A 25,107-nucleotide genomic window follows, 5' to 3' on the forward strand; every position below is an offset into this window, starting at 1 on the left:
CAATTGGGGAGCAAGAGATGAACATCTGCATGATTGATGACGAAGTAAGAGTGCCTTCTCATCCGGTTAAGGAAGTAGTGGAAGAGGTCGTCCAAAGTCCAGACAAAAAGCAAGCTGAAGAACCTACAGTCTTCTTGGATGGCATACTAGCAAACCTAGGAGAGGCAAATGATGAATTTGACCGGAACACTATAGAGCAATCAACCATTCCGGATTGGCTGAGGGAAAGAATAAAGGCCAAGGTCCCCAAGGAGGCATGTTCCGAAGAGGTCGATGCTGCATTTCTGGAGAAGGTGAATGAGCCCACTATAACTAAACCACCCAAGCCCGCCAAAAAGTTTTCCCTAATTCAGAGAGACAGTGCAGGGTTCAAGACAGTCCAGATAGCGATGCCCAAAGAAGGAAAGACTAGGGACAATGTCGTCGCGGATGATTACGAGATCACTACCATAGAGTTGGGTAAGCCCACCTAGGACCAAGAGGTCCAGTATTTTGATGACTCCTGCAATGCTCTAAAGACAAGTCTAGCCCAGGAGAAAGAAAAGAGGAAGAAGGTCGAAGAAGAAAACCAGCAGTGGAGAAAGTATGTTCTCCATCTTACCTGCCCACTCAACCGTGAGATCCCGCTTACTCCGCCATAGCCTCTTTAGCAGGGATCAATGAAGGATTATGAGGATATGAAGGGTACATTCACACAGGCTAAGGAATGGATTTCAGATGCCTCAGCACGTGCAAATACACTGGTAGAGAATTTAGTGTCATCACATGAGTCGACTTCTTCACTTGTCAACCGTATCCAGGATTTAGCCGCCAATTGGGAGGACGTGGAGGAGATTCAAGATGAAATACTTCCTAATCTGAAGGTTATCCGAGGTTTGTCCAAGAGAAGTCTGGTGGATGCAGGTATCATACAGACCGGAGATAGGTACGACTTTAGCACCTGGTATTACACCTTGGTTACCGGATTGAGGTTTTGAAGAAATCCGAGACCAAGTGCTTTGAAACAAAGGAGAGTGTCAGGGAGATTTTGAGCAAATTGTTTCGTGTAGCATCCGAGATTTGGAAGAAAGAAAGTATAAGGGAGAAACACTTGCAGGCATAGAACCTAAGAGCCAAGATTCAGTCAAGCTTCTTCAAGGATTCAGGGATGATTGACAAGGGCGATCTTTCAAAGATCGCAAACTTTCTCTTCATCGATGAAAGCTTTCTTGCCCAAGCAGTTGAGTGGGAAGGCATCCTCACCACCTGTACCGATGATGTGGACATCATCGACTCCCAGATTGGCAGTTTGCCAAGTGTCACCATGGAGGAGGTCAAGCTCATTGTGTCCAGGTACATCGAATCTACGAAGGAGGAAAGTAGGCGCTCACCCCAATGAGATTAGCAGTTGTGCCACATGTCACTTTCTTATTCACTCGAACTGATGGTGTTTTGGGAAACCCTAATTAGGGTTTAGGACTTTCAATCTTGGCCCTTGATCACTGTTTGATCTCGGCCATTCATTTATTTTGAAAAACTATATAAGGTTGCCTCCTCTCATTTGGAGAGTGTGAGGTTTTTGATGTATTGTTGCGTAAGGTCATTTCCAGATAATATATTGCATGTGCGCTGCTTTGTAATACCTATTGTTTGAATGATTTGCATGGTTTCAAATTCCTCAACACTTAGTTAAAATTAATCTAGATTTGCTTTCATTGTTGTTAATTTGAATGAAGGATTTTGATAAGTGTCAATTGATGGTGCATCTCCGCTCATAATTTTGGTTAATGGATGATTTCCATTTTATCGTGCAAAGTTAGTCTGAGCCCATCCTCTGTGCATCCCAACATCTTAATCATAAGCACAATCCATCGAAGATGGCACCAGCTTTGTGTAGTTGTCCCTAGTGTGGCAAAGCAAGGTTTGGTTTCTCGAGAGCACCCAATTGATACCGTCTCCGGAGTTTGTAGGATTAGATTAGCCTTCTTAACCCTATCTCTTTTTCCTTTTCTTTTGAAAGTCTAAATTCCCAGAAAATCCAAAACAAAAAGGAGAGCTTAAAATTGCTAAATCCATCTAAGTCCAGCAGTTCAAGACAGTTGTCAAACGTAAGTCCCCCTTGAGATTTTCAGCATACACTACCCAAGAAGCTATTCCACTAAAGTAGCTTGTTCGCACATATAGACCTTGGAATCAGTAGTGATTTTTCAGGAGAGGATAGAATGCCTTCGGGCATCCTATTCTAATGTTTGGTAGATGATAAAACAGACACCAACAAGACCCATGCAATGAAGAAATGTTTGATTTATTTTTCATCGTTGTGGGCCTGATTCTGATTTGGGTAATTTATGTTAAAGCATGAATCATGCTTGTAATCTAGATTTAGTAGATTATCACAAAATATTTAAATCTGTTGTCTCTATTATCTGTGAACCCAACCTGCAGTACTAGGGTCTATTGTTATTTATGTGAATGTAATGAGAAAGTTCTGGGTTTGCTAGATCCAAGCAAAATAGATTAGGGTTTGTTATTTGAGGGTTAGATAATGAAGTTTGAAGCATAATACTGAGTCACTAGAGCTACTGTGTAAACATTAATATAAACTAGGGTTTTTGGAGATTTGGTCAAACATTCAAGTCTGAAATTTAAAAAGCCAAAATATTTGCATAAATAATTGGCCGGGCCATTACAATGGTATTAGAGCTGGTTTCCTAGCCAACTTGTGAATAATGGGAGAATTTTTTGATCCCTAATATATGGTAAAAATGCAAATCATTTTATTGATGCAGGGATACAAATATAGAAAAAAACAAGATGAAATGCTGAGGAACCAAGATAAAATGAACAACTTTGAAGAAGTTGCTAGATTAATGGAGAGATATCAGAATCAATCTTTGGCTGTGAGGGCAGCCTTAACCTTTGAAAAATGTGTTGAGATTGTGAAGAAAAGTCCATTCTACAAAAAGTAAGAACAAATGTCAGTGGCAGAGGACCAAATTCATCGGAAGAAGTTTTTTTATAGATTTTTCAAAGAATATTAGAGGCAAGCAGGTGAATTCATAGCTGCACTACCTTTTAGAGGTTTTTAAAAGGTGTAAGCCCAGAAATCTATGTACCAAAATACACAAGGAGATCAAGAAAGTAAAAGGAAAAATCAAAAGCTGCTATGGAGAAGATCATTGAACAAGGGAAAAGCCAAATGTTCTTGCAGAAGGAAGAGGATCCAGAACCAAAACCACAACTAACACCTACATATAAATTGTTTTTGAAGACACAATATTTGGGCAACTCAAAGGAAGCCTCACACAAAAAAAGACATCATGCACCCCCTTGGTGGACCACACCTCCAATTGTTATCAAGAAGAAAAATGTCTAGACCAGAAATGGTTGAGAAGAAAGAAGCTTTGCTTCTCATGCAATGAACCATGAGTTAAGCCACGAGTGCCAAGACTCAAATAAAAAAATATCCGAAGAGGAGTCAGAAAAATCAGATTTACAAGAGTTTGAAAGGAAGCAAACCTTGTAGGAACCCGGAATGCAGGTGGAAGCAATGAAATTTGATGAAGAAAAGGATGTCTTCTATACTTCTGACAGTGCAGATCAGCAAAATGGATATCTTCATGGAGTGAAGGTGAAAATGTCATCTGTTGAGCACCCCATTTAAAAATTTGCTTCTGTTATGCACATCCCCCTCAATCCTCAAATTGCTAAATCGATGTCACTCAAGGGCCATTGCAGGATAGATATAAAAATGAAAATGCAGAAGATAGTGTACCTAATAAGGAAGAAGGGGAAGGAAAGAAGAAGCCAATTCTATGTGAGAATGATCTACTAGGTAGGTAGGTTGATGATGAGCATGAATTTCTGAGGAGTGCTTCAGTCGAACCTTATTCTATTAATGAATTTTTTTTTAAATAAAACTCAAAAATCCCCAAATCTTTGGAAGGAAATAAGCATGTTAATCACTACTCCTGAAATAAGGATGATAGTACAAGCAGAGAGTTATTACATCATTTTACAATGTTCTTGTCTTAATGAGAAGTATTCTAACGATGAAGGGTACTAAATGGAAAGGAGATCCACACTCTCAATTACAAGACTGTTCACACAAGATGGTGGGGAACCATAACCAAAAGACTCCAGATTAAAGGTATTGTGGTACTCAAATCCAAGAACCATATGCTAAGGTAATTTTCTCTTAATAATAATTTTGTGAAATTAATTGGATAAATATAAGCACCACCTTGTTTCGTATAACAGGAAGAAAATTTGAAATACATGGACAAAATAAATTTGACAAGTAATGAGCTTGATTAAACATAAATCTAAAATTCTTTAGGCCATTCACTAGATATCAATATCAGTGCCAGCTTCCTTGCATGCAAGAATTTACAACTTTTATGCACACAATAAACACTTGTTAATTTTTCCATGCCTATATATGACAGGAACAGGACAATCTCCAGATATATTTTCCTAGGGAAGAAAATGTTTTGATGCTTAGACTTCCAGCAGTAACCATTTTTGTAGAATTTGTGAACATACAAATGAGATAAAATGTAATATAGTTACAAATCAACTGTTGTTTTACAGCTTTAACTACAGAATAATTGTGATTACCTCGGAACCCTTCACACATACCAAATGAAAGCACCTTACTCCACAGGATGATTCTGAAGCTTTGGTTGACCATTCTCTGAATTGGAATCATAACTTGCTCCATCCCATTTACGACTTCTACTACTTGCATCATAATCTTCTTCTTCCTGTTAGTTTCTCAAAACAATGAAGGAACAGTGTATAAATTTCAATTAACATATCCTAACTCACAAAAGAAAAAATTTCCAAAGAAAAGGCATATATAAATGTACCAGCTCAGGGAAATCAGTATCTGGAGGGCGCTCTTGAAATTGGACACTTGGTGCACATGGCATTTTATTAATATTCTCAAGAACTTTGGACCTGTCAATAAAAAACATTAAGTAATATTTCCTTTAAGGTATACCAAATGCAGTGGCCTTAATTGATAAATGGGCCAATAAAATAGCTAAGATTTCATATTTTAAAGCCCAATCAATTTTAAAGAATTTGTTCAAAATACAACTCAACCATGGAAGGAGAGAAATTCTCATAAACCTAATTTTATCCAACATCTGTTTTGAGTTTTTGTTTTCCATATTACTTGGAGCCACATTAATACTAAAATCTGGCCCAAAATACTCATAATATTTATGCTGGGGCAATTTCTCATCAATCTCTTTACCAACTGCAACTCCTGTCTGGACATTTGGGAGAAAAAACTGATTAAATTACAATATTGAAGTTTGATCCTTTGAAACTTATAACACCCATAGATTAGTAAACATAAATACCTCATAGCACCAGCATCGAGCAACATTACGAATTGTGTATCCACCACCACCCAAGAGCAAAAGTGGCACATTGAATGACCTCATGTATCGTACACACTCTGCATGCCCTTTTACAGAAAGATTAAAACGGCCTAGTCTGTCTCCAGCCAAGGAATCAGCTCCACACTGAAGTACAACTGCCTCAGGATCATAGGCAGTCATCACTTGTTTAACAATGGGTTTAAATAGAGACTGAAAACTTTCATCATCAATTCCATCATTCAAGGGGACATTTACGGCATAATATTTTCCTTTCCCATATCCAATGTCTCGGAGATCACCTGAACCAGGGAAATAGTCTCCATATTTGTGAAAAGAGACAGTCATGACCCTATCAGTTGTGTAAAAAGCCTCCTCAACTCCATCACCATGGTGAATGTCAATATCAACATACAAAACACGCTGACAACAACAAATTATTGTAAGAATACAATAAGCAAGTACATCTATGAACAGAACGGTTTTGAAATATCTGAAATTAAAATGGAAAGAATCAAAACAAAAGTATTCAAATGCAGTCCCTTTTAAAAACCCTAAAAAAGTGGACACAGTAAAAAGAAGATAAATATTAATGACCTTTATCAACTATTAAAAGAAACTTTAAAATTACAACCAATCAGGAGGAATCTAAAGAAATTAATATTTTAAAAAAATTGAAAACCAAGGGAAAATTTAAATAAATTATTTCAAAATCAAAGCAAGACCAATTCCACAAAGCAAATAAAACCCTAAAAACCAGTACCAACGGTCCCCTAAAGGGTACAAAATAGACCAATAACTGATACAGAATCCAACATCCTCAAGCATCACATAAACTTATGCAACCTTTATGAAATGAATTTAAGACAAACACAAGCTTTACTATTTTCGTCTTCAATATCATTGGTTATGCAAGTTACAAAGTTTCATAAACACAATGCTTACGCATGATAACTATTCACACCAAGTGGATTGTTCGTTCATCCTAAGTTTCTTATCAATGTGCAAACATTGTTTTTATTATGCCCACCTAGATTAAGAACTACAGCTCGCAATTTAAAAGCAACAATGGTCAGGGTGACAATTGAAGTTTATAAACCAAAAATTAACATTTTGTAGATTGTATGTACATAGAAATGTGCGGATGTTTATCACTTATCTGCAACCACCATTCATCTTAGCAGTCATAGGTTTCACGATAGAAATGGAATTCCTCAAGCAGACATATCCAAGGTATACCTGCTAGGTGTATCCAAGCATACAACAGGGGTAAGGTGAAGGCCTGATTGTTGAATGATGATTGGAGAGAAATTTGTAGATATGTAATCCCATATATTTACTCATATAGCCCAATTTATCCATTATGCAGACATAAACGCTCCTACTCTTTGAGAAATATATGAGACATTTGTTAAGACGTTGAAACAATTGAGGATTTGTAAGAGAGATCCCATTAACAATCCCATGAGGAGAGTATTCAGATTCATTATTCAGCATATGTGCAATCCTATGAACATGCCCTTGCACATGGCAGCATTGAACCCAAAAAGGTATTTTAAAAAGGCTTTGAAGAGTGGCTTCCATTGGCAGCATTGAACCCAAGATGGTATCTTAAAAGGCTTTGAAGAGTGGCTCCCATTAATGGCAATAAATTAAATTGATGTTTTTTTGATGCTATTGACAAGATGTGTATTGAGGAGGGAAAATGTGAAGCTACAGGAGGCGTTTCTTCAATTTGCAGAACTCAATAGTCCTTTCAACAATTCCAACACAGCTAAAAATGGCAAGATTGGCACATAGTAACCCATTGGGCAGTGAAAGATGCATGGTAACAAAACCATAGAACATAGATAGCTTGTTAAACTATTGCTTTCTCAAAGTCCACGTTTCTTTGAAGCTAAGTGGAACTGATTGTCTTATATCTTCATTCAGCATCAAGAAAAACAAAATTACCTCGAATAGAGCAGATAAGTTGAGTGGAGTTCATATCGCCTGTAGCTTAAGCAAAGGGAAACAACATAGTATTTGTAGAGAACTACCAACTTTGGTATGTTCAACTTCAGGTTGCTATAGAATTTGATGAGGAAGGTATGGATCCCCAAAGATTAGTTCGGGTGCCAATGGGCGTATTTCATAAGCAAGAATATTTTGGGTGTGATAATTAAATTGTTCTGTATCATTTCTAACCTTGAAGCAATTTTTGCAGCCACACAAACATGGGCCATTAGACAGGTATATCCCATGCATTAGCCAAGTATATCCCATCCATTAGCCAGGTATGCTCCATCCTATTTTGGAAATTTATAAGACTCTTAATTTTGTTCTTATTTACCACTTAGACTATTACATAGTTAGTCTTCGGACATGTAGTGTCGCGGTTAAAACACTTCGTTAGTGAAGCGACCACCAAGGTTCAAACCCCTGCTGGGCCATTGTGCTCTCAGGCCTTGTGTCTTCGCTGGGCCGTTGTGCTCGCGGGTTTGAACAAGTGAAGTGTGGGGATGAGGTCCCCCGGTTGTGGCCTCACCAGTTCATAGCTCCGGGTCAAAAGCGTTTCACGTGGAGCCAGAGGGCATGTCATGCCAGCGTCACCGGTCACGTTAAACAGTTTACCAGGCTTTTTTTTTTTTAAAAAAGACTATTACATAGTTCCATATTGACCGCACATATATGACATTAATCTTAAAACTTGTCCCTCTCATGAGTATAAATGTTCATATGTGATAATATGATTCATTGTATTTTCATTCTTGTTCCATCTACCAATTACTATTAAATGATAAGGTTGAGAAGTAAGAAGTAAAATTCAATGTATTTAGGATTTAAATTATTTATTTCAGTTTACTCATTAAAGTGAATAAAAGTCATACCTTTTTATACCTTTTTATTTATTTTTATTATGTTATTCAAAACAATACTTTTGTAGGGAGCATCAAATAATAATCAGAAAGAAAATTCTATAAAAATAAAAAGAGCATTTTTTGGTTATAAAGCTGGGGACCATTTTAGATCCTGTGAAATGTGAGCGTAAGCATGAAAGGAAATAAAATTTAGAAATCACCAAAATATAGCTTCCATATATAAGCGATTATTTTTATGCACAATATAGGGTTTAAAAGTAAAAACAAAGGTTTTCAAAGCCTCATACATTATATCTGGATATTTTGTGGCCCATCTCAAGACACTTGATTGGGTGCAAGTCATCTCTTGAGTACTGGAATGATTTTAATCCAACTACTTATGTAAGGGGAAAAACAAGTAATAATTAGAAAAAGGTCTTATCTGTTAGGAAACGCAAATATACTAATTCCAGAAATGTTTTTCTATATGTAAGATACTGTGTTCAAATTTCAAGATGCACAAAATTTGAATATACTAACTGAATGACATATATGATTTATGGAGAATTTCAGTTACAACTATCCTCTCTTGATCAATCTCAGCACAAATCTGTATTCCAGCATGAGTCTCTCATCAAATATTCCTGATAAGTAATTTGTAACATGCAGCCCTTTTATGAATTTCAATTTTGAAATTAGTTTATCCAAGTTTGCAGCACTGGCATATTGATAGAATTGAATGCAAAAGTAGGGAGAGATGACTACCAAATTACAAAAGACTACTTAGGGTCAATAGATGTAGTCATTCTTGCAAAGAAAAACATGTCCTCTCGATAACTAATAAGACATTCTGAAAAAATTTCACGTGAGCATCTGTCTTCACAAAACAGAAATATAAAATTAACAAAAAGGGAATTCTGAACAAGTTTGATTATACAAAGAAAAAGAAAATAATGCAGTTACTATAAACATTTGGAAACACACCTTGTGATATTTCAGTAGCTCCAGAATGGACAGAACAATGTCATTTACATAGCAAAATCCAGATGCCTCACACTTTTTTGCATGATGAAGACCTCCGGCCCAATTAATTGCAATGTCACAATGTTTGTAATTAAGTTTGACAGCACACCCAATAGAGCCACCAGCATATGTTTGGCAGTATTGATACAACCCATTAAAAACTGGACAGTCATCTCCAACATTAAACCGTTCCAATGCTTTGGCTTGGTCCTGCATTGTCTCTGGAGTTATTCCTCTCAAAAATGCTACATAGTCATCCGCATGGAACTGGCAGAGATCTCTATCTCTTGCAGGATAGGGCTTAACAACTTCCATTTCCTTGTGCAACCCATATTCAACAAGAAGAGTATGTGTCAATCGTATGCGATGAGGCTTCATAGCATGCCCTTGTCCATAATAATAGTTTCCCACATCTGGGTCATAAAAGTATGAAACTTTCCTCTTAGTCCCATCTGATCCAGAAGTAAGGGAATTGCCTCCAGTCTCCATTGGACAGTCTCTTCTCGTTGATCGTGCAATAACTCCTGTCCTAAACAGCTGCCACAACAATCCATGAAAAGATCAAAAATAAGTGAAAACTGAATGACCTGAGTTCCACTGAAATTTCGATTTTTTTATCAACTATCAAAATATTTATCTCAATGGAAGATCTGCTACCCTCCTTGACATCTAATGACACTAGTATCCCACAAAAATAATATTGAGAATTGGGGAAAACTTGATGGCTGACCTTTTCCAAAAATTCTATGATCTCTGTCAAATATTAAGTACGATACAATAGTTATGTCTAGTGGACCATGGTTCAAGTCCAGGATATGCTTGACATGATCTCTGTGTCAGTGAGGTAATGCATGTTGGAATCGTTTGCTGTTGCACCAAAAGCACGAACTATCAACACCCGATACAAACGCCATATTTAACCCGACCCAATGGGAGGCAGTTAAGCCATGTCACGAGACCCCAAGGAGGTGCTGACCACCAAGTCAACAATTCGCGCTTCTTTGGACAAGGGAAACTCTGAATGGAAGTCATTTTGAAAATAAGGGGAAAACTTCATGGCTGACCCTTTCCAAAAATTCTATCATCTCTATCAAATATTAAAATACAAAAGTTATGTCTAGTAGACCATGGTTCAAGTCCAGGATATGTTTATCATGATCTCTGTGTTAATGAGGTAATGCAGGCTGCTTTGAACAAGGAAGTCTCTGAACGGAAGTTTCAAACAAATATTGAGAATAGGGCAAAAACTTGATGGCTGACCTTTTTGAAAAATTCTATCATCTCTATCAAATATCAAAATACAATAGTTATGTCTAGTGGACCATGGCTCAAATCCAGGATATACTTCTCATGATCTCTGTGTTAATGAGGTATTGCAGGCTACTTTGGACAAGGGAGTCTCTGAATGGAATTTCCAAGTGAATCATTATGGAGCTCAGGCATATATGCAGTATAATAGTCTGAACTTCACAACGTCTTCCCTTAAATTAAATCATCAGTTCTTATAATTACGGCCAATCTACTTAGGAGAAATAAAGGATAAAAAAATTCATAATTTGCAGTCTTTGAAATGAAAAGATTCACCAACTATTTGTGCGTGTTTAAAATAATTTCAATCCCTTAATTTTTCCATGTTGAAAAGAAAGAACAATAATAAACCAGTCACATACAAATGGACCCTTAATCTGTTTGTGGATTTTGAAATTACAAGCCTATGTACACATTGAGGTTATTTTCAAAGAATGAGTCTCCATAGTATTTAGGGGCAATACTGGTTAATTTATTTTCAATCATAAAAGAAAATCAGGTTTACTCTAAGCATAGCAGATAAAATGAAGTATATGAAAAAGAGGAAGGTGTGTTCGTGGAGAATGATTGCTTCTATGACAATAAACTGTTCTATAAAAAATAAGGTTGAATCCACAGAGCTTAAAAAAGAGAAATCTCGTATGCCATTGGAGAACCAATGAAAATAAATGTGAAAAAGTAAATATCCCTGAACTTTCTAAACAAATTCAAAACACCCACCAATGCAATTCATCGTATTTCTTGACAAAAATGGTTGCAGATAATGAGCAAGATGTCAAGCTCCACTAGACACTACCGAAAACAGTAAACACCATTAAAAAACCACTATAGCATTCAACACACAGAAAGCAGTATACAGAGCTTGATATCCTTACCTGGAGGCTCCATCTTTGATTAAAGGAATCAACGGGAATAAGTTATATATTGTCTCACAGATTTCATGAGACGATACTTTCAAAAATAAAAATAATAATAGAAAAAAAACTATTTTATAATTATTTTTACAGTTTATTTGTTTGCTCAAATTGAATGGATGTGGGTCCACTTTTTTCTTTTTTCTTTTTTTTCTTTTTTTAAAGCAAGTACTATTTTTGATGGGGATAGCTCTTTCTATTAATTATTAAAAAAGATATTACAATCATATTCCAAATATCTAAACACTCTACATTCACAAGGCTTATAACATATGTTATAAAATCAGATCCCTTTGCTGACCCTTTTACATGAGCCTTAGAATGGTGGCAACTCGAGACCCGATCAAAGTCACCCGCTCAACGCTACTCTCCGAGAGCCAACTCTCCTTTGACCGCATCATCCGTTTGAAGGGATCCATGTCATCATTCTTCACCCCCACATGAAACACCTCCAACGCGTTCTGCATAAATTCCTCCTTCTTGGCTTTAAGAGCCACTGCAGCAACCTGAGCTTCGTCCTCCGAGTCCGAGCAATCAACATCAGATAGATAGACTATAGTGTTAAAAAATGGTCCCAGAATGCTGGCCCATTCTTCTTCCACCTCCATAATCGCACTTCCACAGCGTCTACATCCACCTCCCTGACAAAACCAGCAATCTTTTCGATACAAGCCTCCTTGGAAGGTAGGACATCAACCAGAAGGCACAATATAATTTCATATATCTGTCCATTGCACTAGTGTCTATCATTGTTGAGGGCTCCCACCACTATTCCGCAAATCGCCTCTTGACCATTTGTGTCGATGTCGAACAGTCTATCACATTGCACCTCCAACGTCTCCTCTCTGCAGAGACAACTAAGCCCGAATAGATGCACCATTTTCCTTCACTCTGTGCAGAAACATTGACTTCTCATGTGTTATATAAGTCCTCCATCCTTTGGATTCATAAGCACTTGAATCTCGAAGTGTCATGATGTTCTCTCGTCATCACTGCATTCAACATTACCCCGAGAATCAGAGAGATCCATCAACCTGAGCCAAAATTTGCACCTACCCCGTCCTCCAACTTTTGAAGCTAATAAGAGATCTCATCTCTTATCCCTATGGTACCTTCCTGTGGTTAGGAGGATGTGGGTCCACTTGATCCAACTTTTAATTTTATATATTCTTTTCCCATTCTAATTTTATAATATTTTGGTCAATAGATTTGGATGTTTGATTCTATCATATGATTTGATTATATAAGTGTGTGACTCTCTACCACCTAGACATCTTATATCTCTTTTGATTTGGCTCAATTCTTAATAGTCCACCTACCCAAGTTACGGTCATATTTGTGATCATATCTTTTAGACATGATCACTAGTGTGATCTTATTTCTAAATATCAAACTTCAAAATTATGCAATCCAAGCCTAACATTCTTGGGCTCTAGTCTTTACCTATCAACGTGGCTATCACTATTTATGTATTTAAGGTCATCTATTCAAAGGTAGCACCTTGGTTATTTACAAAATGATAGCACATCCTTCAAGAGCTTTGGAAAAGCATGTAGTCAAAAGAGAAGAAAAGTTTAAAGGTGAATAATATAGAAGATAATGCAATACACACACAATGCCTTCACCTAAAACCCTTCTTCTCCTCGAATAGAGTTGAAGTAGAGTGCACTTGATAATGATATCTCATATCTCAGTTGCTTACTAAATGAGCATAACTTTACTTGAAAGATCCTTTATCATCTAATGGCTAGATTGATGTTTAATTTATAGATTGATGAGTGATAGGATGGATGGCTAAGATTAAGAGGTGCAATGGATGGTCAATATTTTATGAGATAACATTAGGGTAAATCATTATGTGAAGGGTTGAGATTTGAAGACGTATGAAATGGATGGTTGAGATGCAAAGTCAACATGACTTTTGTGCCTCTCGTTTATTAATTGTAACAAGTATATAGGTTCAATGAATCTAGACAACCTCTTAGCTAGTCATGTGGTTCACAATAATTAATTAAATAATAATAAAATTATTTGATTAATTATTAGAAGAGGATGATGCAGGAGGATAAATTAATTAAATAAAAAAATTATTTAATTAAATAGGTGATGGATTAAAAGGATTTAAATCAATATATTTAATTAATTTAGAAAATAGGATAAATGTGTCACATGGTGACATAAATTGGTATTAGGAGGTTAATTAACTAGGTGATGTGTTGAAAGGTGGTGTCTAGGTGTTTCTAGAGGTATTGTAAGGACATGGTCAATTTTATATGTCTATATAGTCTCTTCTCCTTTGCAAATATATCAGGGGCATAAATCATTCTCTATTACGTATCTACAAACAATCAACCTCTCTATATCAACTATAGGCACATTCAAGGTACTCTCTAGTATCATCACACGTCAAGTTGGATCAATAAAGGTAGTGGTTGACTCAGCAACATTCACTAGCATTCATGCATTATCTCTCGTTACCATCCTTATCTCTCTTAACCATTATTAAGTTAGGCATGAGGCTTATCTAAGACATATGTAAATCCAAAGATCCAATCCTTACATAGCAAGCTCTATAATGCTCTTTAGCACCAACCCCTATTTATTCACTTCAAATACCACAAGGTGAACATTCATTGTAGGTATTGAAGACCCCCTTCTCTACTAGTGTAAATCATTAGATTGGAGGATATGATGACAAATTTTTAGACATAACTACCAGTGCGATTCTATTACAAAGATTCAACTAATCAATATGCAAATGTCTCATTCTTTAGATATTTTAGTACCATAGCTCAATTAATAGTCTTTTGTCACAACATGTAACAAAACAACTTGCATAATAAATAATACAATAAGAAATATATTGTAAATATTTGATAATAATATGTCACTTTGAAGGGGCAACCTTCTAATCCACTTCAAGAGGGATACCTCCAATAGTCTCTAATGAGAACACAATACTCAACATGGTGATAACAACTATTCACTAGCGCTTATATATACATAATTAACCCCTATGATGACCTTAATACCTATATATTATTGTAATAATGATTATGTAACTTATTTAAGAGTTAAGATAGCATCAAGTCGAGTACTCATAACCTAATATACACTATAGGGTCAAGGCATAGCACGTCCTCCCTCTTTATATAAGTATGGTACTCAATCGTAATTAATTGTGAATGCTTTTGCATAAAATCTTCATCTTCACTTGCTTCTTCTTTTATTTCTTCCGCATATCCTTTTTTGTGTTTTTTCTTTCTTTTATTGCTTCTTATTCATGCTCTTCTACATCTTTTTCTTGTTCTCTTTCTACCTTTGTTATAAGATCTCACCTTCCCAAAATAGTATAAAATTTTCAATGATTTGTAGCTTTAGGGGAAATTTTGGTAGAAACCCTAATTTTGCATACATTAAATAAATCTGGTCAATCAAAAAAAGATATTGTAACTTGTTATGTACATATGGATATGATATTTGTAAGGTATTTAGGTGGATGGAGATGCCAACATGTGGTACACATCCCTTAAGTTAGTTATATTGGATAGTGTGAATAACTTATGTAATTAATTACATTGAGAGTTGAGTAAACCTTCACTAGAATTACCTTTTCATTGTATTATTAGGAGGGGATCTATATATTGCAAAGCAAAAGACCACAAGCCCACCAAATACAACCAACAAACAACAAAAAGAAGGACCAAGAGGAACCCCAAAGAAGAACCAACTACATACACTTGTCCTCCATAATTAACTTGTCCAAAGCCAAAGAACGATTTGGGCACAAGAGTCCCCAATCACCAACATCCCACCTCTCTAAATGTTCTAAGGCCCATTTAGCCAGACAATCTGCCAATATATTCCACTCTCTAGGAATATGATAAAAGGAAATATATTCCAAAGGACAACTCAAATTCAAGATATGTTTAAGCACTAAAGCCAAGTGCCCATTCGCTCCATCCAATCTTTTCTCATTCAGTAGATCCACCACAATTTGTGAATCAGATTCACAAATAATTTTTTCCATCCAAGGGAGCGACCTCTTTCTACAACATAAATAATAGCGGGGGTCTCCATAAGGTTATTAGTATGTTTCCCTTTATCGATAGAGAAAAAAAAACAACACTTTCAACATTATCCCTACCAATAACACCAATCCCTGCATGTCTAGGATTCCCCCTGGAAGTTCCATTAGTATCCACCTTCGTAACTCCCTTAAGAGGAGGAAGTCGTTGTCCTTCTTGATGAACCTTCTTTTCAGCTTGTCAAGGTCTTCTACCTATAGGAGAGCCAAAACCACTATCAACCAAATTCAAATTCCTTATAATAGACAAATCACTGGAATCCATTGTGGACAAAAGATCATCTTTTGATGAAATAGTGTTTTCAAGCCTATTCATGATATTTCACCATAAAAGAGCTACCACGATTTTCAAAACCTCAAAGATCCTTCAATTACTTTCTAGCCAAAGATGTGAGATAATGAAAGTAGGGACAATAACCAAGCTATATGAAGAAAAGAGGTCTTAGTTGGAGGTCTACCCAAACTTTCTCAGAAGTAAACCAAAGATGTGGAATGAATGCAAGCATGGTTCTAAGCCCCCACCAGAGTTACCAAATCTCCCCAAATTAAGCACACTAGAAGAAGATATGTGAAGCACATTCTTCAATGTTATTACAAAGAACACAAATAGAAGGACCTTGGAAGTATCTCATCCACAAATTCTCCTAGGTAGGCACCTATTTTGGGCTATGAGTCATAAGAAGAAGTTACATTTGGACCAAGAAAATTTATTCTACACCTACTTCCACCATGGAATTCCAACCTCCCCATACAACTATCTATCCAACTCCAAGTAACCCAAGGCAACTATGAATTTGCACTTTAGATCAAGGTTGTAGGCTAATCTATCCCTCCCCTTCTTATAATTGCACATTCTACTAGCCAAAATATTTGCTATCTCTTTTCAAGACTCCTTAGTACCTCTTAGTGACCACTCCCAAGGATCCTTCCAATTTCTCATCTCCACTTCACCCAAAACCTGAACAATTTTAAAGTCTTCTTGCTTAATGCAACCAACTTGAAGCAAACTGTTATAGAAGGATTATAACTGAGGAAACATTGATATGATAGGGGGATAGCCATCTGAAGAATCTTACCAAAAAACTAAAAAAGAGAAGCATATCCCTTATTAAAAGTCTAGAAAATACCCTCTTTGATGAGCTTCACCCCTCATTTGAGAGTATCCCAAATCATAGATCCTTTCCCTTGAAGGCTACATCGAGGTACATCAAATTTGTCCACCCCCGAAAGGTACTTTTTGTTGGCCATTTGGAGGAATTGATTGTGTGTTGCATTGTTGTTTTGTCATTGATGTCAACACTAGCTATTTTGGATGCTTTACCGACACCCTTTTGGTCCCGGTAGGTTGTGTGGTTTCTGGTTGGATTGGATCTAGCATGATCCAATATGCTCTGGTATGTTTTGGTTATGGAATTGGCTTATTCATGCTACTTATGTTCATATTCAGTTAGTTGGTTTTGATATGGTGATCAAATGCTATCTTGTTTGCTTGGAAGCTTGGTTTGTGGTTTCGGCGAGGATTTTACCGGCAGGGCTTTGTTGAAGATCTTTGATGATATGCATAAGTGGTGTTGGTGCAGCTATTGGTATGGATTCATGATGTTGATGGTGATCATGTTCGAGAGTTGGCATATTGGGATCATTTCTTTAGCGTGTGGACCTATATTGTGTCCCAATGTTATCTAGGTTATGGACCAACTTAATGTAATGTGTGGATTGGACCTCTCGATATGTTTCTAGGATGTTGTGTGAGTTGGATATTATTTGTTTGGTCTAAGGCTGACATGTTTTGTAATTATGTAATTGGTTTATTGTCTGGTGGTCAGCCTGATTATTTATGGTCGAGGGTTTGTATATATATGATGTAAGATCTCATTGTAGACCATCATGGTCATAGGAATGGGATATGGATATGTAATGTGCGAATAATGCAATATCATTCAGGCACTAGAGGATTTGGTCGATCATTGGAGATTGAATTGGGTTTATGTAAGAGGATTTAGTCCTTCGGTATTGAGCTTAACCAGAATTATAATCAGGCATAGGAGATGTTATCTTTGCAATTCAATCATTTCTTCGGATTGTAGTCTGGATTTCTATGTAGTCAGTGAGACTCATTTTGTGATGAGTAGTATGCTCTAGGTTGTTGGCCTTCCTACAAGTGCACTCCCCTCAATTGTAATTCACATACTTACTACAGAATTATTATCTGATTGTGGGTAGGCTTCCCACCGTGGTTTTTCCCTTTATCGGGTTTTCCACGTATAAATCTTGATGTCATGTGGATGGTATTTATTCTTTGATTGTTGTTTATGCTTAATTGGTGTAGCGTCGTAAATTGTAGCGTCGTAAATTGTACGCACTTGCTAGGGTGGTACAATTTCACACCTAGTTTAGCACCCGCCTTGGCGCATTTTGCATTTTGCATTGCATTTCCCCTTTAGCACTTAATTAATTAAATTAATTAGGTCTAAGGTCCTATTTTATCATCTCCCATATCATAAAGTTGGGCCCTTTCATTAAAGTGTGCCCCTTTCATTTTATTCTTCCAATACATCATTTAATCAAAAACCCTAATTAGGTCCTATTTTGAACTTGGGGGCTTGATTTCGGGGGTCAAAACATCTCAAAATCAGCTGTAACTTCGGGATTCTCTCTAAAATCATCATATCTGACGGCCCTGAAAATTTGGTGAAAAGTTGTCGGGACCATGGCGCCCGGAGTGCAACATGGTCCCGGACATTTTTCCCGAAATTTTAGGAGCGCGATCCAATCATAAAATAAAGCTTAACCCCAATAAATTGGCGGGATATTCAATCTCTAGGTCGGCCAAAAGTTGAAATTAAGACCTAGGGTTTCATATATAAGAGCTCTCTTTCTTCATTTGAAAGGATTCGAATTTTGGCTTTCGAGGACCTTCTATGCAGCGAAAGAGCAGATCTTTGAAGACTTCAATAACATTCAACATCCATCCATCAAGCATTCATCAATTTCATTCATTTAGGGCTTGGGAGACATTGAAGAACAATAGGAGATTACCGACTGAAGATTGGCTTGTACTCCTTCCTTAAGGGTTGGGTATGATTTCATGTTGTTTTCATGTCTTTGCATAAGCTTCAATATATCCTTTATTCATGCTTTAGATCACTTTGCATCTTGATTTAGAGCATTTACATTATCATTTACAAGCAATTAGGGTTTACTTTCTAGGTTGCTCTAGTTTGCTTTCTTGCATTTAAGGACCTTGCACACACACTAGGTCTGCACACACACTACATTTTACAATACAACTTGGCTATTCGTGGAGGTGGAAATCATCGAAGCGGGGGTTTGACTAAGGCAAAACCCTATATAGCCGCCCATACCCTTTTCAGATATAAGTGCAGGTTTTGGGACTCGGACGACGCCGCAGGTGACAGATCCGGGAAAAGCAGGTCAAGATAGCACTCCACACCAGATTGCAGAGCAAAAGACCAGGACAGGGGCATGGGGCGCCCTGGTCCCTAGGACAGGGGCGCTGGGCGCCCTGGTCCTCCTGACAGATAGCATTTTCAGCATTTTTGACAACTTTTCCAGAGTGCAAAACAGCAGTTTCAGGGGCAGAATCAGGACAGTGGCGCCCGCGCCCCCGTCCCGAACATTTTCAGTCAGATTTTAACACCAGGTACGCATTTGCATTCTTCCCTTGTCCTTGTGTTTACAGCTTTCCATTGTTTAAGTTCAATTCTGCAATCTTGTTATTAGTTCATACTTGCACTTTGGGGTTAGGGATTGAACTTGCATCATTTCATCTTTCAATTACAACAAAGGAATAAAAATCCTAATAGGTAGCCCGTGGCTCTCTCTTCCACAAAAAGAAGTAGCCAATTGTGTGATACCTCTAGGCTCTTTCGTATTCCACAAGTGTGTGGTTGAAAGTGAGATTAGGGCATGTTTGCTTAGTGTCACTTTTTCTCCCACATAATTGGTTTATCTGTTATTGTGGTATTTGGTTTAAGCATTCTGATATTAATGTTTTGGGTTCTGGTATTAAAGTTATAAATGCTAAATGTTCTAGTAATCCGTGACAATTGATTCACCCCCCCCTCTCAGTTGTCTTTCGGTTATTTGAACTGTCTAACAATTGGTATCAGAGCTCTAGTCCTCTCTACAGAAAGATTAACCGCTTGAGGAAGATCCTATGGTGACTAACAGTTCAAATTCATCTGGAGCTATCTTTCAGAGAGATATTCTTAGGCTTGATGGAACAAATTACACAGTATGGAAGATTTGAATGGAGACTCATCTGAGATGTCTCGGTAAGGAGATTTGCGAGATCACATAGAATGGTGTTACACCTTATAATCTGTCATAATATTTTGAGTGTAGGACAATTGGTGGATAAGGGATTTCAATTACAGTTCAAAGATGGAAAATACAAAATCATTAATAGATCTGGTTTGGAGATTGCAACCGGTACATAGACAAAAGGTAATATATTTCATTTGAATTCTGGTGAGAAGATATGTTTGATTGCACAAATTAATGAGAGTTGGCTATGGCATAATAGGCCATGTCATGTGAATTTTGACTGCATTGTAAATATCAGTTCAACTAAGGCAATTAGAGATATACCTAAGATTGTGAAGCCCTATAATCCGGTATGTAAAGAATGTCAAATGGGTAAACATGCCAAAACCTCTTTTAGGAGTATACAAGATAATTCTAATGATGTTATTGATCTTATTCATACTAATTTGTGTGGCCCTACTAGAATTAAAAAGTTTTCAAGGTGATAGATATTTCATGTTAATCATTGATGATTATTCTAGAATGATGTGGGTTACATTTCTAAGGGATAAATCTGATGCTTTTGAAAAGTTTAAAATCTTTAAAGCTAAAGTTGAGAAAGAGACAGGATTGAAGATTAAATGTTTGAGGTCAGATCATGGTGGAGAATTCACATTCGGTGAGTTTAATAACTTTTGTGAGAAGCATGGTATAAGGAGACAATTTTCTATTTCTCGGACACCTCAATAGAATGGAGTTGTGGAAAGGAAGAACAAAACTATCTTGGATGTTGCTAGACCAATGATGATGGAAGCTAGTCTACCTCATATCTACTGGAGAGAAGTAGTAAGCATAGCGGTTTATACATTCAACAGAGTACATATCAAAGGAGAAACCGGTAAGAAACCTTATGAATTATGGGTTGGCAATACACCTACAATTAAATATTTCAAAATCTTTGGTAGTAAATTTTATATCAAGAGAGATGATATCATTGGCAAATTTGATCCTAGATGTGATGAAGGAATTTTTCTTGGTTATTCTAATGAAAGCAAGGCATATAGATGTTATAACAAGAGATTGCAAAGAATTGTGGAGAGTGCTAATGCCAAGGTGGATGAGCTGAATAGAAGTCAAATTAGAGTTTATGAGCAAGATATGGTGGTGGAAATGATTATATCTGAACTGGTAGCACCTTTACCAGAATTGAGTGTTGAAATAGTTACTCCACCAGTATCAAAAAATTCAACATTAACTGAAGAACCGGGAAGAGGAATAGAGAGTCAGAAGACTCCTAGGTATGTGAGATTGAATCATTCAGAAGATCAGATCATTGGGGATAAGAGCAATGGAGTGATGACAAGAAGAAGATTGGAATCTAATGAAGTATGTTTAATTTTTCAAGTTGAACTGGTATCAATAATTGAAGCATGTAAAGATGAATGTTGGTTGAAAGCTATGGAAGAAGAATTAGATCAGATTGAGAAGAATAACACATGGACTTTAGTTCCCCGGCCTAAAAATAAGAATGTTATTGGAACTAAATGGGTTTTTAGGAAAAATTAAATGAGGATGGTCAAGTTGTAAGGAACAAGGCTAGATTGGTTTGTAAAGGATATTCTCGGAAGGAAGGAATTGATTATGGTGAGACTTTTGCATCTGTAGCTAGGATTGAAGTTGTAAGATTATTTCTTGCCTATGTTGCCCATAAAAACTACAAGGTTTATCAGATGGATGTTAAGTGTGCATTTTTGAATGGGGATCTTGATGAGGAAGTTTATATTGAGAAACCTGATGGTTTTTCACTTTCAAATGATACAAACATGGTTTGCAGGTTAAGAAAAGTTTTATATGGATTGAAATAGGCACCTAGAGCTTGGTATGCAAGGTTAGATAAATATCTTTTGAAGCTTAGATTCACTAAAGGTAATGCTGACAGTAATCTATATTATAAGGTCACTGATGATGATACTAATTTTTGAAGCATTTGTTGATGACATCATTTTTGGAGGTGAAGATAAGTTGTGCATGGAATTTTCTAACAATATGGAGAAAGAATTTGAAATGTCTATGATTAGGAAAATGAAATTTTTCTTAGGTTTGCATATTACTTAGACTGATAAAGGTATTTTCATTTGTCAAACTAAGTATGCTAGGGAATTGTTGAAGAAATTTGGTATGATAGATTCTAAACTGGTAAGTACTCCTATGGTTACAAGTGATACAATGAAAGATGTTTCTGCATCGGTAAATAAGATACAAATCTATGATTGGAGGTATGCTTTATTTGACTTAGACTAGGCCTGACATTATGAATATTGTTTGTATTACATCTAGATTTCAGAGTGATCCTAGAGAAAATCATGAGAGTGCGGTGAAAAGAATTTTTAGATACTTGCAAGGTACATATGAATATGGTTTGTGGTACCCTAAGGATGATGACTTTAATTTATGTGCATGTATAGATGTTGATTGAGCTGGAGATGTTGATGACCGGAAAAGTACTTCTGGTGGAGCTTTCTTTCTTGGAAAGAAGTTGGTTTCATGGATCAGCAAGAAACAGTCATGTACTTCTTTATCTGTTGTTGAAGCTGAGTATGTTGTTGCTGCTACTAACAATACATAGGTTCTATGGATGAAACAAATTTTGAAGGATATCAAAGTGCATTGCACTGGACCGGTAGTTATTCACTGTGATAACTTTGCTACTATTGACATATCAAAGAATCTCATATTTCACTCTAAGACAAAGCACATATCTATCAAGTATAACTTTTTGAAGGAGAAGGTGGAAGATAATGAAGTTAGATTGGTTTATGTGAACACTAAAGAGTAGATTTCAGATATTTTCACTAAACCTTTGCCTAAAGAACCATTTAAGTACCAGAGAGACGGGTTAGGGGTTTCGACAGATAACTGATTGATGCTTTTTGGCATCAATCCAGTATGTATTATCAGAGATTTTATTCATTCCTGCATTGATGTAGGGATGCTACTTCTTAGAGGGAGTGGTTAGCTTTGTGTTTCAGTGGTTTATGTTTTTGCTTTGGTATTTTTGTCAGATTTATGGCATTGATGTCAAAGGGGGAGAGATATTGATGTGAAAAACTTAAGGAGTTGTATACATTAGGGGGAGAGATATATGTGTAATTCAGAGCTTTACAAAGATATTATTCAAAGGGGGAGTTTGGTCTTTATTTCAGAACTTCATTGCTATATCTTTGAGTGGGAGATTATTGACTGTCTTCCATTGGGGGAGACTTGTTCAACATTTCTTGGCACTTGGATGTTTTTCACATCTACTGTTGCCATCAATGCCAAAGGGGGAGATTGTTGGCCATTTGGAGGAATTGATTATGTGTTGCATTGATGTTTTGTCATTGATGTCAACACTAGCTATTTTGGATGCTTTACCGGCACCCTTATGGTCCCGGTAGGTTGTGTGGTTTCTGGTTGGATTGGATCCGGCATGATTCGGTATTCTCTGGTATGTTTTGGTTATGGAATTGGATTATTCATGCTACTTATATTCATATTTAGTCAGTTGGTTTTGATCTGGTGATCGGATGCTATCATGTTTGCTTGGAAGCTTGGTTTGTGGTTCCGGCGAGGGTTTCATCGACAGAGCTTTGTTGAAGATCTTTGATGATATGCATAAGTGTTGTTGGTGCAGCTTCTTGTATGGATTCAGGATGTTGATGATGATCATGTTCGAGACTTGGCGGATTGGGATCATTGCTTTAGCGTGTGGACCTATATTGGGTCCCGGTGTTATCTAGGTTATGGATTGGCTTAATTTAACGTGTGGATTGGACCTCTCGATGTGTTTCCAAGATATCTTATGAGTTGGATATTATTTGTTTGGTTTAAGGCTGACATGTTTTGTAATTATGTAATTGGTTTATTATCTAGTGGTGGACCTGATTGTTTATGGTTGAGGGTTTGTATATATATGATGTAAGATCTCATTGTAGATCATCATGGTCATAGGAATCGGATATGGATATGTAATGTGTGAATAATGTAATATCATTCAGGTAGAGGATTTGGTCGATCATTGGAGATTGAATTGGGTTTATGTAAGAGGATTTAGTCCTCTGGTATTAAGCTTAACCAGAACTGTACTCAAGCATAGGAGATGTTATCTTTGCAGTTCAATCATTTCTCCGAATTGTAGTATGGATTTCTATGTAGTCAGTGAGACTCATTTTGTGATGAGCAGTGCACTCTAGATTGTTGGCCTTTTTGCAAGTGCAGGCCCCTCAATTGTAATTCACATACTTACTGCAGAAGTATTATCTGATTGTGGGTAGGCTTCCCACTGTGGTTTTTCCCTTTACCGGGTTTTCCATGTATAAATCTTGGTGTCATATGGATGGTATTTATTCTTTGATTATTATTTATACTTAATTGGTTTATCTGTTATTTCAGTATTTGGTTTAAGCATTCTGGTATTAATGTTTTGGGTTCGAGCATTAAAGTTTTAAATGCTAAATGTTCTAGTAATCTGTGACAACTAATTCACCCCCCCCCTCTCAGTTAGCTTCTGGTTATTTGAATTATTTAACACTTGCGAGTAAGAATTATAGCTCAATATTGATCATACAAAGTACATAATTGCCAATATATTTTGGCAGCCAAGACTTGACCATTCAAACTCGCAAGTTTGATCCCAAGACCTTCCTCCTTCTACAACCCACAAATAGACTTCCACTTAACCAAGCTCCACTTTGAAGAGAGTGAATTGATCATCCAAAGAAAATGAAAGGTTAGGGCATCAAAATCCTTAAAAATCTTGAAGGGGCAACTTTCACAAAGCACCTGTAAATAGGACAAGCTTGAACCACTAATTTCAAAAGAGTCACTTTCCCTATAGACAAAATCCATCTATGAGTCAAAAGACTTACTCTCCTTCAAAAGTCCAAAACTTCCTATAATAACTCTCTAGTTTGAGATCCCATGAAAAGGGGAATCCCAAGACAAACAAGAGGAAGAGAGAAAATTTGAAATTGAAGAATACGAGCAATCCTGCTCTAAATAAGCTGAGGATATTGAAGAAGAAAATAGATGACTTATCTTCATTGATATTTTTACTAAAGGTATCCAAGTAGGTGTTTGAAGTTCTTCTTGAATTCACTACTTTATTAATTATGTCCATGCCCATCAAGGTCATATCATCCACAAACTGAAGGTGAGGATGAGGAGGCATACTATTGCTCTAACTCCATCCTTGAATCAACCCTTTTCTAACATGAGGCTTTATAAATATTCCCAGTCCTTCAACCATAATAAAAAGC

At 36.6% G+C, this 25,107-nt stretch overlaps 1 protein-coding gene across 2 annotated transcripts; it reads right to left on the reverse strand.

The window, feature by feature from the left end:
• Positions 1–4,603: 4,603 nt before the first annotated feature.
• LOC131071757 (histone deacetylase 19) lies at positions 4,604–10,294 on the reverse strand. Of its 2 annotated transcripts, none has more exons than XM_058007705.2 (6): positions 9,963–10,294; positions 9,194–9,769; positions 5,352–5,792; positions 5,116–5,279; positions 4,851–4,941; positions 4,604–4,745 (listed from the first exon to the last, which is right to left on the reverse strand). In XM_058007705.2, exons 2-6 carry the CDS (start codon positions 9,719–9,721, stop codon positions 4,635–4,637), a joined length of 1,335 nt encoding a protein of 444 aa, XP_057863688.2. In that variant the 5' UTR covers positions 9,722–9,769; positions 9,963–10,294; the 3' UTR covers positions 4,604–4,634. The 2 variants fall into 2 exon arrangements, with proteins under 2 accessions (XP_057863688.2, XP_057863691.2); XM_058007708.2 differs by having other exon boundaries at positions 5,116–5,258; positions 9,963–10,276.
• Between the last annotated feature and the right edge of the window lie 14,813 nt (positions 10,295–25,107).

The sequence above is a fragment of the Cryptomeria japonica genome, chromosome 8, assembly GCF_030272615.1.
Source record: "Cryptomeria japonica chromosome 8, Sugi_1.0, whole genome shotgun sequence".
Classification (NCBI taxonomy): domain Eukaryota; kingdom Viridiplantae; phylum Streptophyta; class Pinopsida; order Cupressales; family Cupressaceae; genus Cryptomeria; species Cryptomeria japonica.